The 18867-nt window shown below is 42.4% G+C and overlaps 1 protein-coding gene across 2 annotated transcripts in view; it reads right to left on the bottom strand.

Moving 5' to 3' along the window:
- CSMD1 (CUB and Sushi multiple domains 1) overlaps positions 1-18867 on the bottom strand; it is a 2028797-nt gene that overhangs the window by 45388 nt on the left and 1964542 nt on the right. For both annotated transcript variants that reach the window (XM_027598604.2, XM_027598603.2), the window contains 2 exons: positions 12578-12751; positions 11043-11216 (listed from right to left, as the gene is read on the bottom strand). In XM_027598604.2, the coding sequence (XP_027454405.2) occupies positions 11043-11216; positions 12578-12751 (348 nt within the window). The remainder of the gene's footprint in view (positions 1-11042; positions 11217-12577; positions 12752-18867) is intronic.

The raw sequence follows: 18867 nt of genomic DNA, 5'->3' as shown, positions 1-18867 counted from the left end.
CTTCTATCAACACTTAATAGAAATGTAAATCAAGCCAGCCTCTGATTGAAGCCTCTTCCTCCTTTAGAAACAGCTCAGCAGAGAACAGTCCACTGGGGCACACGCAGGACAGGCTCTGGTTAATCTGAATGGCACTCTATTAGCCTGAATGCTCGTTGGCTTCTGGGAGGGAATTAGCAATGTGCTTCCGCAGGTGCAGAGGAAAAGAAAGCACCCCTGATTGTCTCATGCTTTGACCCCCACACCAGTGAATGAGACAGCTGCTGTGAAAACTGCACTCTCTCCAGATATTCCTGGCTCAGAAAGGGGCCCTACAACTAATTCTCAGGCAGTCACTGCAAGTCACGGGTCCCAGCGGCTGGGGGCAAACCCTTTATCTGTGCATTTGATGTCCTCTCTGCAGTGAGGACGAAGGTGTAGGGCAGAAGAGAGGACTACAGAGACCCCTTTCAGTGCCACAAAATAGTATTCTATGCTTTTTAGAACAACCCTGAGCTTATAGAAGAAAGACTCAAGTTCTTCTGAGCCAAAACAGAATGTTTATGGAGCACAGACAGATCATTGTAAGGCTCCGTAATGCATTACATCCACAATAAAACTATCACCAAACCCAATGAAGTAGTGGGAATTACCCACCTGGAGAACGTCTAATATACTTGAAAGATTAATTATTTTTATAACGTGAAAAACAACTGCATAGGTGCATTCTGGCATTTGGAGTCATGCGTGCAGCCCAGGAGATAGAAATAGGTCCCTGGTCTTATACCTCCATGAGCAGCAAAGTGTTTCCTTGGCCTGCATGCTGAAGACACTGTGTGCTCATGTTTGTGCTTCTGCTATTCTCGGGACCATCAGGAGCACAGTATCAGAGTCTCTGGCAGTGAGGGTGTAGGCAACGTACACAGACGGACGGCACTGGCCGGCTCTCAGACGCTTCTGCCGGGACGCCAAACACTTCCCAGTGCTGCACAGGACTCTGCCTGCCCCTGCTGAGCTCCTGCATTTCTCTGTTTGTACTTTCATGGTGTGTCCCAGCTCTCCTTAGTAGAGGCAGATCGTGTGGTGGATGAGAAGGTGGAGCTGTACGAAGCAAGGGGCATCATGGGTTCAGAGCTCGAAAGAAGAACCCAGCCGGAGATGACAATGTGAAGAAGAGGGAGTCTGCTGCAGAGAGGTAGTTATTGCTTCAAGAAGGATGAGATCCTGCTGCATCCCTCTCCCTGCAGGGTTGAGAATACTTGGTTTCCTGCCTGACGGCTCTGAAACCCCAGGCTGGGCTTCTCCTTGGTAGCTGCTCTTGCCCGTGGTAGAGGACAGGTGCGTCACAGACATGGATGCCCTCAAAACCAGTGGCCACACTCTGGTATCTTAGGTCGCATAGAGCCTCCTGGAAGGAACACTGGAGGTCTGGGTCCCAGGCATCTCCAGCACCCTTAAATTAGTGAGCAGTGACGATGCTTGACAATCATAAAGAATCCCTGAGCGCCAGTGGGGAAAACTGAACTGTTCCTTATGTTGGAAGAGTTGTGTCTACACATCTCCTAAATCTGCCCCTATTTTTTTTTTCCAATCCTATCCTGTCAAATCAGTCCTGTGCAGTTGGGGTCAGACCCATCCACTCTTCTATCCCTTCTAGTTTATTTTGGATGCTCCACTAGGAGATTCAGCTGTATCTCTCTGCCGGGGGCAGGGATAATTTGATTTATTCACCCACAACGGAGGGAGGGTGTTCTGAAACAGTCCCTGTCGTGGTTGTGTGCAGGTGCGCTCTGCCTCATGGGAAGTAGGCTGCCTTCCAGAGGAGTTCATGGGCGCCCACTCAACCCCCACAAACAGCTCGTCCATCTGCTTCCTTCCTCCCGTTTTGTGCGGGATCCCCGTCCCAGGATCTGGTGGGCTGAGGCTCGCATGATTGGCATTCCTGAGCTACCAGCAGGGCTTAAGGACCAAGTTTCTTCACCTTTCTGGTCACGAGTGAAATCACCAATGAGGTTAATGAAGACAAGTCAGACCAAGTTAGACCTGCTGAGAAAACCTGACAGTCTACTTTGCCAAGTGGTGCCCAGCAGAGTGTAATGCATGGGAGAGACACCGGCATCTCTTTATGGAGCTTTTCACCTGCCTCAACATCCCACCACCCCACACACTGCGAGCCAGCACTTGCACTTGAGGTCCAGGTAGAAACACTGGGTGCAAAGCTGAATTCCATCAGCTAGAAAGAATGAGAAATATGGATATCATAGATACTTGGCCAAGCCTGGAGAAGTTCCAGAGAGTGCACAGAATGTGTTCCATGGGGAGCTTTGGGTGTGTCGGAGGGGAAGGGAGGACATTACTGTAATGATCAGTAACATGCCTGAGGTCACACAGACAGTTACTCTGGAACTAGGTAAGGATTACCCTCCTGCACCTGTCCAGGACAGCATACTTATAAAAATGAATATTTCTTGGTGACATGAATCCCAAAGGGATCCCCCTCCACTTTTTTTTCTTTTTTTGAGTGTACCTGCTGTAAGTCTTAGCTTCCAATAATATTTTATAGGCTATGTACTGAACCTCTTCTCTACGTACACGCCTTACTCTTGGGGAAGTTATCTTAAAAACACTCAAGCTAGGGGCACCTGGGTGTCTCAGTCGGTTAAGCATCTTCCTTTGGCTCAGGTCATGATCCCAAGGTCCTGGGATCAAGCCCTTCATGGGGCTCCCTGCTCGTGGGGAGCCGGCTTCTCCCTCTCCTCCCCACTTGTGCTTTCTATCTCTCTCTCTCAAATAAGCAAATAAAATCTTTAAAAAATACTTGAGCTAACATAGAGAGATAAAAACATTGCACATCCTATGACTTACACTTTTAAAAATATATTCCCTTTTAAACTTTTCTGAGTACTAACTCTCCTTTTTACCTAATATTGGCTTACATCTGTTCGTGCATTTTTTTCAGGCCTGTCCTATCAAATTATTCTTACACAGCTGCAGTCAGACACAGTTTATCCAATAAAGCCCTAGTCTGATTATTGAGTGTGTGGATAACCTGACTAATGAAACATTAGAACGCCAGTTTTTGAAACATGATTTGCTAATTATTGGATCTGATTTACTTTACCCTCAGTCTCTATGAATGATTCAGTTTCCCTTGGCATGCTGTACACCGTGGGGCGCCGCCAAGCACTCAGACTCTGAGCCCCGTTCCCCCATCCGGCTTGGTCATCTGTCTGTGCAACATCTCATTAGACACCGATGTCATTAACTGCCTCTAGTTTTCCTGCTCTGTACCCTCATCAGGTACTGGAATCAGCATCTGCCCCAGGTCCTTGATTCTGTGTGTGACCCAAAGCAATAATCAAGTTTCCCTGGAAAAACTCTCTGATGACAAGGGGGCATGACAGATTTCAGCCCCAGGTACTTGCTCTAGCTGTTCAAAAATAGAAATTAGATGACTACTTTCTTCTAGGTTACAGAAATATAAAGTAAAAAGCAGTAACAGAATACTCAGGAGAGATTGCCACAGTCACTAATAGCGTGGACCTTGGGTCATCTGAACAGTGAAACTCCTACAGTACTTTCATAGGTTTGTTGTGGATTTGATTCCATCTTATTATTTGACTGGGACAATCTGAAGATTTCAATTGCTTCTGAACTGACTAAAGTTCAATTCTGAGTTCCATCTCCAGTTCTCAGAAACAATTTTCATAATGAATTCTTACATTCAACACAATACATTTCCTTGCATACTTTTTACATCCTTTACCCACTTATTAAAGTGTATTAATTCATCATCAATAAAAAGTTTGTAAGTTTCTCCTCGGCAGGTCTCTGAGATGATGATTACAGAACCATGTGATTTAACTTGTAATCCAGAATCTGGTTGGAAATCAGAAATCCAAAACGGAATCCAAAGTGCTTTTCAATATTTGATGTCAACACTAATTCCTACAAGTCTAGCGTTCTTATCTTTAACCACTTTATGGAAGGATGGCTGACATGTAAGAAGCTGCACATATCTGACATATTCAACTGTATGATTTGGGGATAAGTGTACATCTGTGAGACTGTCACTGCCAACAAGGCCACAAACATCCATCTCCTCCCAATGTTTGGTTTTTGAAAAAAGTAGAAATCAGTAGTCCTGACTTCTTAGCTAACAGCTTCATTTCATGGAAGATATATATTTTTTTTAATTTCAACATAATTCTGCAGAAAATCTGTGTTTTTATTTCTTTTTGGTCTTTACTCCTGCTTCTTCCATTTTCTTTTACAACTCATAAAACCCCAACCGTGAGCAGGAAAATAAGAAAATGATGCTTCCTAACCTATGAATAGCCAATTTAATTTTGGTGGTGGTAGGAAAAGAGGAGTAAGAATTAGTTCACTACATTTTTTAAAGCCCTCATAATTGATTAGAGTTCTGCATAGTATGTTTTTAAGATGCTTTCAATAGGGGCGCCAGGGTGGCTCAGTTGGTTGAGCGTCCTAGTCTCCATTTCAGCTCAGGTCATGATCTCAGGATCGTGGGATGGAGCCCTGAGTCAGGCCCCGCCTTCAGTGGGGAGTCTGCCTGCGATTCTCTCTCTCCCTCTGCCCTTCGCCCCACTCTCTGTCTTTCAAATAAATAATCTTTTAAAACAATGAAATGTTTTATTTTTTTAGTTTTATTATGTTATGTTAGTCACCATATAGTATATCATTAGTTTTTGATGTCGTGATCCACGATTCATTGTTTTCATATAACACCCAGTGCTCCCTGCAGGACGTGCCCTCCTTAATACCCGTCACCAGGCTAACCCATCCCCCACCCGCTCCCCTCTAGAACCCTCAGTTTGTTTTTCAGAGTCTATAGTCTCTCATGGTTCATCTCTCCCTCCGATTCCCCCCCTCATTTTTCCCTTCCTTCTCCTAATGTCCTCCAGGCTATACCTTATGTTCCACAAATAAGTGAAACCATATGATAATTGACTTTCTCTGCTTGACTTATTTCACTGAGCATCATCTCCTCCAGTCCCATCCATGTTGATGTAGAAGTTGGGTATTCATCCTTTCTGATGGCTGAGTAATATTCCATTGTATATATGGACCACATCTTCTTAATCCATTCATCTGTTGAAGGACATCTCGGCTCTTTCTACAGTTTGGCTATTGTGGACATTGCTGCTATGAACATTGGGGAGCATCTGGCCCTTCTTTTCACTACATCTATGTCTTTGGGGTAAATACCCACGAGTGCAATTGCTGGGTCATAGGGTAGCTGTATTTTTAATTTTCTGAGGCAACTCCACACTGTTTTCCAAAGTGGCTGTACCACCTTGCATTCCCACCAACAGTGTAAGAGGGTTCCCCTTTCTCCACAACCTCTCCAACACTTGTTGTTTCTTGCCCTGTCAATTTTTGCCATTCTAACTGGTGTAATGTGGTATCTCAATGTGGTTTTGATTTGAATTTCCCTGATGGCTAATGATGATGAACATTTTTTCATGTGTCTGTTAGCCATGTGTATGTCTTCTTTGGAGAAATGTCTGTTCATGTGCTTTCAACAGAAAGAATTACACAAAGTTTAGAAGACAAGGATAAAACAACTATGCAATATTCAGTGTATTGCACAGAATAAACATTTTTGGACTTGTTTATCAACTGGATGAATCAACATTTTAAAAATGGAATTACTGGTCACAGAGGGGAAAAAAGCAAAAAAAGCAACAGCCATTTTGGACTGTTTTTCAAATACTTGAGAGTTACATTTTCATTTTTATCAATACTTGATAAAGTAAGTTTTAGCTGCAATTCAGACATTCAGGTTTGATAAAAGATAAACACTCTGATTAATTATCATGGACTATAATTGATTGCCTGACTTTCCTGAGCAAATAGAAATTTCAGAGGCATGTGGACATGGCGAGAGGACTGAGGACCTAACGGGTGCCAGGAACTTTGTGGAGAATTTCACAAACACTGTCTTATCTAGACCTCCAGAAACATGTGAGGAGGGTGTCTTTCCTCAAGTGTTCATGTAAGGAAACTGATGTGAAGCGGATCATTGACCATAGACCCTAAATTGAGTTCTACATGATGAGTGAGTTGGCTAGATCAGCCCCATGCACCGTGTCTGCACAGAGCAATCCTGTGTCACACACTGAAAAACCTAAAGGGTAGAAATCAATCCCCTTCTGCTCCTGGAAATACTCTTCAAGTAGGGATTTAAGGGCAGCTTCTGGAAGCTGCCAGCCCCAGTGCTCTTTCTGCTCTTGGAGAGAGCCTGCTCTTCATTTCCAGGGACCCCATATTCAACAGTGAGTCCTGACTGCTGTTTATCTGTAGACCCAACGAAGACTTGTGCTAAATAAAGCCACAAACATGGAATTGGTTCTTATGTTTCCCTTAATTTGAAAATTTTACCATTTTAAATTTTGGATAATATGAGATAATATGATATGATATGATATGATATGATATGATATGGTATGATACTATGATAATGCATATGCTTTTTCATAGACCTACAAATGCAATCATATGCATAGTGCTTCTTCAGTAAGTTTTTTTTAATTGTTTCCTTTTTTATTCCTCTCTAACCATAACTGAAACTTCACTAACCCCACATTTTCTTAATTTTGTTTATCTTCATGTGTATAATCACATGGGGACATATATTTTACATCTCTGAATTTAAACACACAATCCTACAGAACTACACATAAGAAAGGGAAAACTGTTTAAGGTTTGTATGCCTTACAAAAATTATTACATTAAGAAAGGAAATATCAAGTCAATTTTCTTAAAACTTTGTCAGGCTTGGCATTCTCACTGAACTGACTGAACCTTTGAGCTTATTTACATATTTTGGAACTTAGGAAATGAAGGTTCAAAGAAAGCTTCTATATAGAAACATGGGCCTCCAGGATGGTGTACATAATCTGATTCTTAAAAGAGATATGAGACATTTGTTTTCATTCCTTATCATGAAATCTGCAACCATATCATTTATTATACATTTCTTTAAGAGAACTATAACTACTAACAAAAAACATACCTTCTTTTACTTTCATAGTCCTCTTTGCAAAGATAGTGTTAGCAGTTGAGTATAAAGCATTATAGCTAGCATCCTGGGTGTGAGCCTGCTGATTGATCACAGATGCTACAGGCTCAGGTAGAGTTTCTTCCTGTTAAGGGCTGAGAACAATGAGGTGGCCCCAGAGTGGAGACAGACTTTGTAGAAATCTCTATGTAATCTGGCCTCACTTCAGCACAGATTTATTTGGAGTTCCATTCCAAAGTTCTGGGTGGAGTTTCTCTTTCACATCATGAACTAACTAAATGTTGTAGGATAACCCCAAATTCCACAATTCATTGACCTACCCAAATCAGACATTTCTCAAATGTGATCAAGATATGATCAAGAATTTGGGAGAAGAAATCAAGCACAACAGCATGCTTGCATAAGACATGACATCCTAAAACTTCTGTGGAATCATTCGAGGAACCACACAAGATAAGAATCAGGCTGTACTGCAATATGCATTATGAATGCCTGGCAATTTTGTTTAAAAAAGTAGCTATTTTTGTTACCTTCAACTTTTGAGTTTTATGCCATTTTTTCCTTAAGGCTTCACCACCTTTATGAGCCTGTCCTCTTAGAAATCATGCTTTTCCTGGTTTTATAATAAACATGTAAATTCTGTTCCCTAGATCCTATCTCTTAGCTCATAAATGAAGAAAACAAAACAACAGAGAACAAGAAGTGGTGAGCAGAGGCACCCTGGAGATGTTCTAGTGATTTCCAGTCTACTAACACCCGTAGGACTGCATCTGCCAGCCATCTCCCCCCTTCACCAGATGCACTGGGCATAGCAGCTTTCATTTCATTTTGGAGCACACACTTAACAGTTCTACACTATAAAAGGCAGTGCCAAGAGAATGAGAGACAAGCCACGGAGTAGGAGAAGATATTAGCAAAGGAGGTGATGAATAAAGGACTATTAATCCAAAATATACAAAGAATACTTAAAACTCAACAGTAAGAAAACAAGCAACCCAAATACAAACTGGACCACAGACCTTATCAGACACCTCCCCAAGGAAGATACACAGCTGGTAGGTGAGCAGAGCAGATGCCTCACATCATATGTCATCAGGCAAATGCAGATTAAAACAAACAGGAGAGCCACTACACACCTGTGAGAATGGCCAAAATCCAGGATACTGACAACACCAAGAGCTGACAAGGATGTGGAGCAACGGGGACCCTCACCCATTGCTGGCGGGAGTACAAAATGGTGCGGCCACTTTGGAAGACAGTTGGTGATTTCTCAAAAAATTAAACATGCTCTTATCATACAGTCCAGTAATCATGCCCCTTGGTATTTACCCAAAGGAGCTGAAAACTCATGTCCACACAAAAACCTCTATATTACCAAAACTTGAAGCAACCAAGATGTCCTTCAGTAGGTGATGGATAAATAAACTGTGGCCCATCCAGACAATGGAATATCATTTAGCACAAGAAAGAAATGAGATATCCAGTCTTGAAAAGATATGTTGGAACCTTCAATGCATATTGCTAAGAGAAAGAAGCCAGTCTGAAAAGGCTACATCCAGTATAATTTCAACTATATGACAGTCTGGATCAGGCAAAACTAAGGAGACAATAAAAAGATCAGTAGTGGCCAGGGGTTAGTTGGGGAGGGAGGGATGAACAGGTGGAGCAGTGGGGATTTTTAGGGTAGTCAAGCTATTTTGTATGATACTCTCAGGGTGGATACATGTCATTATGTATTGGTCCAAACCCATAGAATGAACGACACCAAGAGTGACCCTGATGTTCACCGTGGGCTCTGGAAGAAGATGATGTGTCTTTGCGGGTTCACCAATTGTTGCAAATGCACCATCTGGTGGGGATGCTGATAGTGGGGGAGGCCGTGCGTCTGTGTGGGGAGGGGTTACATGAGGAATCTGTTTCTTTTGCTCAAATTTTCTACGAACTTATAACATTTCTTTTCTGTGTTCTGAAAAATAAAGTCTGCTAAAAATTAAGTACCTTCATATTTTTGAGAAAAGGGAGAAAGGTAAGAAAAGGCAAAATGAAGACTGAGGAGGTGACCATACATCCCAGCATTATGCTGTGCTGTAGGCCTCTAAAGGACAGAATCTAAAACCCCGAAAACCATTAATAAATGACAGCATTTAATTTCTACTTCTCTTATTTGGTATAAGTTAGAGGAAAATGGAATATAGATCACAAAAAAAGGTTTGACCATGAAAAGCCCACAATTTGAGTTCATTCCATCTTTCACCCAGCAAGAAGATGTTATGTGTCAAATGGATGATGCTGTCTCAGTGTCTGTGGGTGACATTCTCCCTCCCTAGTTAGCTCACTCCCCTGGGTCCTCTTCACTGTATCTCCTTAAAGGTATGAATTACTTTCCCGATCTCTGTACTGACAGTGCGTACATAGCACAGCATTTGGAATACAGCATGAGATTCATAAATGTTATATTAAGTTGACTAGAAGGGCTTTGGGGAACAGATCTAGAGCGCTCTGATGTACCTAAGCCATCAACGCACGCTTATGCTGTACCCCTGCATGAGGACAAATTGGACCCACATTCACGGGCACTCATTTTTTAATCATTGTTTCAGTTGTGCTATTGTTTTCCTGTCCTACAGGTGGAGAAAACAGTTTGATTAAAGCTGGTTAATCTTTTTCTAAATCGCTACAGCCGCATGGACACGTGGCAGACGTTAATAGCTGCATCTTTCTGCAGCTGCCCCCATCCTCAACACTCATGGCAGAATGTGAAGCTCATGCCTCCCTGGGAGAGCGGAGGGTGGTTCTTGCCACTGTCCTGATGTTCAGTGCCAAGAGGTGAGACGCGCGCAGAAACCAGGGTTCTGTGCGGTTGGGTACACACATTCAATGATGTCCCCTAACCCCGCTCACCCTTCACCCTGGCCCCTGTCTCATACATCTGATACAACAACAACAACAACAACAACAATAATAACAAAAGGTAAACTTGTTAGTTTTCAAGCTGACCAGACCACCCACATTGTCAGGAGACCAGCAAGGGGCTCTTCCATAGGAAACTCAGTGAGAAAGTGCATTTTGCACCCCACGCCCAGCCACATCACAGACAAAAGACTGCTTTCTGGGGAGAGGGAGGACAAGGGGACCAATGGGGGCTTTCTCTTTGTTGCAAGACTTCCTCTACACTGAAATAGGGTGAATCTAATGCAAGTGTTTAGAGGGAAGTGAAATTAGGAGACTTCACTTCATCTAGAGCTTAAGCCCAGCACTCCAACAGAAACTTGTACCAGGACTCTACAGTTTGTTACCAATTTCACATAACTATTTTTAAAAATTGCTTGGATCCCTTTGTGCTATTGTCTTATTTGGATGTAGCCTCCTTGGGAGCCCAGTGGGAAGGTGGGTGACTGTCAGCGAGAGGAAAACTCATGAAGTATCTGGCTCTCATACCATAGCTGCCATAAAAACTCCTTCACCTTCACAGTAAAGTCCGACTCACCTTCAGCGCATGAGATGTTTTAATGGAAAGCACTGAAGCAGAAACTTACATACTATGAGCTCAAACATCTAGAAATACAAAAGCTCCAAAATACCATTTTCTCGAAAATTCAGGTTTTAGCCTAGATCTGTGTGGCAATTAAAAAAATGAATGAAGAAAAAGAGATTTAAAAGCAATGAGAGCTTCTTAAATGGATCTGTAGGTCTAGAAGCTCAAAATGCAAAGATGCTGTCTGGATGAGTGAATGGATCAAGACAAAGAAATGGAAGACAAGTTTACCTTAATTACAGTCCTAGACTGTTCTGCTCGAACACCTGGCCAGTACCAACAAAGGCCATGGAGGGATTTGTACTTTATTTTCAAAAATGTCTTCCCTGCCGTGAACAGTGAAAACGTTTGTGGTATCCTGTGCCTTGAGTTATGGCATCCTATGCTTTGAGATGAAGCGTCACGCACATGGGTACCGAGCTCGGCATATTCACCCTCCTGCTACCCTTGGCTGACAGGGCTCATTCCGGGAGCCTTTCCTACCTCGACAGGTGGGCAGAGAGCTACTCCACTGTCCATTGCTCCGACACTGGGCTCGAGAGGCACCCTGCAGCAGGTAGCCAGTGTTACAGGTGAAGTTCACCACGTCATTCAGGTTGAACTCACTGCCATTGGTGAGTCCATGCGCAGGGTTCCCAGGGTGGCCGCACGTGATGGCTGTGTAGGAAGACAGGCCCTCATCAGTATCAGAAAATACCCAGGCCATTGCCCTCCCTTGGAGTTCCTCACCAAGAGACATACAGGCATGTTACAAATCCCATGTATGTTTGGAAGGGGAAACGGTGAGGGAGAACAGTAAGGTGACCCACCACCAGGTTATATTATAATTGTGGAAAATAACCAACACTGGCAAATGTACTTTCTTCAGTATAATTGTTCTTGCATCATGACAGAATATTAAATAACTCTACAATAAAGCAGTGAAAAATAAGAGGTGCTAAAATTCTTAAACTAATTACGAATCTTGAATATTTTCCCTTTAGAATACACCAGTCAGTTATGTGGAACCCTTGTTTTGAAATATTATAGAGGATTGGCTGATAATTTAAATTGCATATGCCTAAGTTATTCCAATATCAATTTAAACACCATGAAATTAGCAAAATAAGTGTGTGCGCTCAAACAGCATTTCCTTTGACAATCCCAACTGTAGGGTCTTTTGAAATGTAGTGAACTGTCATTAATGTCACACCCTAAATAACAATCATACAAATCCCAAAGATATCCTCAGTGGCCCTTTCAAAAGAAACACATTACAGTCATAACACTGGTTTTTTCCTCTTCATTTATCTTGTCAACAGTTCTTTCTTCTAAGCAAAGTTTTCACCCCTGAACTCTGCACATTTCCCACTGCACCATCCCAGAGAATACCTGTCATTATCCTAGAGCTATATCAACATTTCCTTTGTTTAATTCACAGGAAAATAAAGAATACACTAGGGAAAAAATTGATTTAAAATAAATTTTGCAATAGAGACTACAACGTCTTCTAAAAATACAGGTCAATATTTATCTTGGATAGTATAAAATTAGAAGACAATCATTACATGGTTTTACCTCTCTCTGTTAAAGGAAGGACTGCTTACAAAACTCTGTGTTCTTGATGAAACAATGACAGAAATAGAAAACGACACAGAAGATTAGGGGTGTGAGGCTATTTTGGGGACTCTGCAAAGCCAACCTGCAGACTCAGACTCAGCATCTTTGTCCTCCTATAATTAGCTTCTGTTTCCACCTTGTTGATCCTGTGATAAAATCAGGAAAATGAGTGCATGACATCACTCGTCCTGGGACCTGTTTGAGATGAGTTAGAGAACACATTCACTGTGGACAGGAGTCTAGAGGAAGGAAACAGAAAAGGAAAGCCGTGCCCATAGCATCTCTCTTAGCACAGGTGAGAAGGATGCTTCTCCATTGTCTTTCACTCTGGAGGTTACACATGTCTGAGCTAAGACTTCACACCAAGAGAAAATGTGACCAAAGGAAGCACCTGCTGAATTTGTTTGCAATGTACTTACAGACACAGACTGGGGTCAGTCCAGACCATTTGTGGTCTTGCAAGCATATTCGAACGGAAGTTCCAACCAGTCTGAAACCAGGATTGCACTGATAAACCACAGTGTCCCTGTAACTGAAACCGTCTCCACTGATATGACCATTCACGATTGGATCTGGGGAACCACAGTGGCCAGCTACAAACAGAAGTAAAACCAATAAACACATTTTGGAGAATTTGTCTTTTACAAAAGTACTGCATTCACAATTTGTTTACCCTTATTGCCAACTGAATAACATCATTGAGTGTCTAACTTATTGTTATTTCTCCCATTTACATATATTTTTGTTTGAAATAGTCTTTTTTCTTTGTAACTTGTTCATTTTTTCTCAACAATTGTGTAATGAGTAATATTTCAAATAATGAAATTGCTAACCAATTTGAGTTGCTAATGAAACTATTTCCCCAATTATGGTTTCCCCATGCATTTCTTTTACTTCTTTTCTTATTGAGATTTTGTGTTGTTTTTCTTGTTAATGGTATTTCCAAATAAAAGCCATAAAAACACAAGAGACACTTGGGTTGATATGGTTTTGTAGCCTATTGAACATAGAAGTTAAGGAGAGGATGCCAAGGATTTCCAGTGTTAGTGGATTGCTAAACTATTTGTGGAATTTCAAAGGCAAGATGAATATCAGAAAATATTCTTGCTTTCAAACATGGGCACCTGCTTAGGTTTGAACCAGTGTCTAGGTGGCACTGGTCTGTGATCAGTTGAAAGAGGAGTCCAGCCTTCAGGGGAGGGATGCCTGAAGACACAGCGGATTTAGGAGAAGTAGGATTATTGATGTTAGCTGAAGCTCGAGGTGCCTGGGCTTGCGCATGAGCAGTGTGCATAGCGGGAACAGAAAAGGCAGGGCGGTGCAATCGGGATGGACATTCACACTGAAGGAGGAGAAAAGCACTGAGGGGAAGGAATCTGAACTGTAAGATGATTACTTAGCAAGCATGGTGTCAGATAAGCTTCAGTAATAGAGAGCATCCATGTGAAGAAGGAAGTAAAGGGATGTTCAGTTCTTTGTGAGCAGAAGGACAGAGTGATGATGAAGATTCTTGGCTTGACTCGACTTCAGTCTCACAGGCCCATCCGTGCCCCTTCCTGGAAAATCCAGTTCTAGCAAAAACTCTGCTGAGTCAGTTTACTAAGAAGCCCCCACCCTCCATATCTGATGGGCTTCCTTCCTACCTCCCAACCCCCAGGTGAGGTCTGCTCACCTGGCCTACCTTTAGCAAGATCCTGCTGGGTCAAGTTAGCCAGAACCCCTTACCCCTGATGTTCCCTGTTGGAGATTTCCCATCAGGGACTGCACCTCTCCTCGGCTGTAACCCCCACTCCCCATGCAGCATTGAGAGCTGAGCCTCATCTCTCTCCCCCACTGGAAAATCCCATTGCAGTGACACTGTACCTATGGTGGTGGTCCAGACTGAAGTCTGCCTCCCCGTTCTTATCTAGCGTCCTTGAATATTTTTTCCCCTTCAACAACGGTAAGGTGCCACGTGGCACAGAGGAAATGTGGAAGGGCATGGCTAGGTGTTTCTGTCAGTCTTTCCATTCTCCTTTCCAAGTTCTCCCCTATCCTTTCTGTTCCATCATCCTTCCTCTTCACCTGTCTCCCTTCCCTCCCTCGCTCCCTCCTAATCTCTCCCTTCCTTTCCTATGGAAAGAGCATCTTACTAATCAACAAAATATGAAGTATTAGGAGCACCTGACATCAAAAGGATCCATGTTACACATGGATTTTGGATAGAGAAGAAGAGAAAACCATTCACCACCATTTCCTAAATGACTCATCCAAACCTCAAAGTTTATATGGGTAGGTTGTGACATGGGTTGGAATACCTGCAGAATATTTTGTGGTAGACTTCCCTTGGCCATTTACTTCCCAAATAGAGCACATAGCTGTCAAAGTTTACACAAAGTAGACTACCCCCGAGGTTGAGAAAGTTGCAAGTTGTCGCCACGCAACAATTGGAGTTAATGTCACCATTCTGGAGGAATTTAAAATAATAATTTATATTTCCACTTAACACAGTGTTCAGCAGCCCTGTGTTCTCATGGGATTTGAGCTAAGTTTATTATTGGCAAGGTGACTTTGTGGAGCAGAGAGGGAGAAAACCAAATCGATGGCTAGGCATCCCTGCTTGAACAACGTTTATAAGAGGTCAGGTAAAAAAGTCATGCTAGCTTCGGTTGATTCTTTGTTGTCTTGACAGATTCTCTCCATATGGCCAGATCGATAAGTTGATTCTGGCAAGAGGCCAGGTCATCGCCCCCAAATGGAGACTTGATGCATACAGAAACTCAGAGGAGGAAGAATGTGCTCCATGAGTTGGGAAATGAGCCTCTGAAGCAGTGAAGGGCACCCAGAACAGTGGCCTTGGCTCCAAAGCCATCCCCCAGACAGAGGCTGTCACATGCACAGCATGCACTGTTGGGTAGGGGGATGGAGCCAATTTCCAATGCCAGGGACAATGACGAGTAAGGCAGCCAGACGGGTGGCACACAGGCTTGGCACAAACTGGGAGGAGCCCAGTCACTTGTGAGGTGACCAGTAAAAGATCTGCTTTCTAGAAATGTGCACCGAAACAACACAGTCCAATCTTCAAGAGAGAGTGGGTCACCTAACTCTTGGTTGTTGTTCTAGATCATGCCAAGTTCTTTGGGGGTTACTTCTGAAGCCTGCCACCACTCCAGCAGAAGGGGGCTTGGGCTCCAGGGCAAGTGGATGATGCTGAAGAGGGTGCACTGTGATGGAAAGCCCCCATCGCTTATGGTATCTGCTCAGTCTCACCCTTGATTTGGATAAACACCCCTGTCTAGACTCGTTTTAAAACCTTAATAAACATTTTCTTTTCAACTGTGTTTTTAGTAAGAGCACATAGTTTGAGGCTGCACTGTCTTTTTGAAAGCCTGGCACAGAGCTACTCTTAGTAGTCAAGGAGATATCTATATACTTTCGAAATCAAAGGGTTGACAGCCATGTGTGGAAAGAGCAATTCCTAACAGCGACTCTTCCCTGACACCTGGTCATTTTAGTTCTCTGAGGAACTGGCCTTAAATACCAAAAGAAAAGAAAGGATGTCTTCCAAAAGCTCTTCATATCAGCTCAGTGCCTGAAAGGGGAGAATCAACCGCATCACCTGCTACTTCTGCCTCCTAATTTGAATGAATGAAGACCATGCGACTTCCCAATTTGAAGCTAAGACAGACCAATCTGATGTTCCCTTCTAAAACATTCCAGTCCCCTGCCAAGTTCCATTTTAAAACATTCAAAGTTGTAAACCAATTCTAGGCTATTTACAAATATAGAATATTCACACAATTTCACCTAGAATATTTAACAAGAAATGTCAACATTATGTAAAAATGTTATGGGGTAAAAACTACATTAGATATAATTTGAACTCAATGTACTCTGAAGGCTCTTTCAAGTATAAGATTCTATGATTTTATGATAATATTTTGCTAAATCCTTTGTGAGTTCTTTTATCCTTGATGTAGCCACAGTTTTTTTATACACACTCTGTAGAAAGTGTCTCTGTATCTACCATGGACTGCTTTGTAACTACCTTCATGCTTCCATCCAGTGGCTACAAGGTATGAGTCACTCATCAAATACTTGTGCCAGTGAATAGAAATAAAGCAACCTCACAGTTAACAGTGATGTCCCTTCCACTGTCAAAGTGTATCCAAATCCATTGTCTGTGAGGCGACTTTCATTTACTTGACAATAATTTCATGACCATATCCTACCAGCCAGCAATGTTCTTGGGCTTGAGATTACACAGAGGATAAGATACAGCCACAGACAGTAAGATACATCCATACAGAGAGTGAAAAAGAAATGGGGAGGTGGACCACGGAAGGGCCTGAGGGTGTGTGCACCTAGTAGGCTGGGGAGGAGATCAGGGCACCTCGCCAATAGTGCACATCAGAAAGCCTAAAACAGGCAACATCTGAGGTTTGAAGGATGTGCATTCGTTAGCCAAGTAAAGATGATAGAAAGGCAGTCTAGTTGCTGAAATGAGAAATTTTATTTACATTTTAGTCTCTGTTAAAGTATGAAGACTATGGAGTTATATGACCAAATTGCCCATTTACTGCAGTACATCCTGTACTTTACTTCATGCACCTGCCACGATTTGAATGGGTTTAGTTATTACAGGTCCACTAAGTATAAACAATAGCAAAGAATAAGAAAATCTATTAACTGCAAAATATAAAAAGACATTGGAATGAGGGCAGTCCTACATGTTTCAAAATAAAATATCAACTCATTAAGACAATGTGATCATATAGCAAGCCCCACGCCATGACCCCAAGGTTCCATGTTTTTGTTCACTTCTTTGTTTGTTGTTAACATTTGGCTTCAGCTTAAACACAGATCACGAAATGTTTTTTATAGGCAATTCTGTGGCCAATATAATCACACCAGGAAGTCAATTCTTGAGAAGTACCAGTTGGAAATGCTTTCAGTAAAATGTGGAAAGAAAATCCTGGGAGTGATGAGCATGAGCCTGCTTTATTTCTATATCAATCCTGCTAATGAGCTTAGTAATCAGCCACTAAGCTGAACCCAATACCACCGACTGGCAGCAGGCTGAGGAACAAGGCAGAATGCTAAAAAATTGTAATTCCATAGAAATTTTAATTCAGGAGATAGATAGGTTTAGAGACCTACCTTAAAGGAATTGCCAAATTTCCTTCTACTTCAAATATGAATTAGCAATTCCATTTCTCCCGTGTTTCTGGAACTCTACATTTTCTCCATGTGCAGACTATGTATGACTCTGAAGTGGGAAATTCACCAACTCTTAAAGCTGATTCTGAATCAGTGGCAGAATCAAGAATTCAATGCCAGGTTGGGTATTGTCCAGGTCTGGTCAGGTGATTCTCTGTACTCCACATGCTATACCATAAAAAAATACCATTCAAATTGGCCTATAAACACAAACTGAACAATGGACTAGGAATTCCACAAAATCTCAATACCGGTGAGATTTCATTTTTCTGTAGAAGAATGAGCTGGGTCAGAGGAATCTAGATGTTTCACCTTGTTTGCCAAGTGATTGTTTTTTATCATGAGCTTTGACAATCACTGTTTTATAAGTTTATGCTCTTCTATATATAATGAAAGCTATATTATTGTTTTCATGTATAAACTGTTACTATATTTTGGTTAGAATGCCCCAAAATAAAAAAGGGGGATTGCTTTTCAAAATCTTTCTCTAAAGTTGGGTTAGGAGGGATAAAATCTACCAAAGAAATTTAACTAAAACAGAGATTGGGAGCAAGGGACTGAAAGCTGCCCAGTTGACTTTAAAGCACACAAGGTGGGGACAGGAACGCCCTGTCACCAGGGAGGACTGACTTGGCTTCCTGGTGTCTCCCTGACTCAAGGTTCACTGCAAACTGGGCCAAGGGCAGGACTCCATGGCTGGGAAGTGGTCACTCTCCCTGCAGAGCCCAGGTTGCTGTCTGAAATCTTGGGGGCCAGCATATGGGGACCAGGCGGGTCAGCAATGCAGACTCTACCCACTGCCCCAAGGCCCACAGCAGGACCAACGCCCCCACCCAAGCAGCTACTTCTAGGTCCATCTAAATTCCACATTTTATCAGGTCTTGTCCAACACTTCTGAGAGGACGGAGGTGGTTTCCTGAGCTTGTTTCTGGCAGAGTGGATATTTTGGACACTCGTTCTTGAACAACTGGGTTCCTTCAGTGCGTGTTAAGGATTCTATCCATGCTCTCTGGAATGTGTATATGAAGCTATATTTTAGAGCAGGGACCTTCTCCATACAGAGGATGTGAGCAATGTTTAGCTTCGTATAGTGCTTCACTATTTGTTTCTCATTCTGTAAACTCCTGAAAACAACCTTCTGAAAACACACTGGTGACTTCTCTGAGTGACTGACCCAGGGCATCCGATCTCAGTTGGCAGATTTACCTTAACATCACAACTTCCAACTTTCAAGTGCTCGCAGGTAATGTATGTTAGAGTCTTCTACAATTACTCATGCTTCTGCGATTTTAGAAATGAATTCTGTGATTTGGAAATTTAACAACGTTCCATTTTTTTTCACTTATTCCATAGAAACCCACTATACCAGTAGAAATGTTGGACACAAGGGGTGCCTGGGTGGTTCAGTCAGTTAAAGATCCAACTCAGGCTCTGCTCTGGGCATGGAGTCTGTTTGGACTTCTCTCTCCCCCTCTCCTTCTGCCCCCATGCCCGCCCCTGCTCTTTCTCT

The sequence above is a fragment of the Zalophus californianus genome, chromosome 2 (assembly GCF_009762305.2).
Source record: "Zalophus californianus isolate mZalCal1 chromosome 2, mZalCal1.pri.v2, whole genome shotgun sequence".
Taxonomy (NCBI): Eukaryota; Metazoa; Chordata; class Mammalia; order Carnivora; family Otariidae; genus Zalophus; species Zalophus californianus.
The sequence above is the reverse complement of the archived record's forward strand: the minus strand, read 5'-3'. Positions and strand labels throughout refer to the sequence as shown.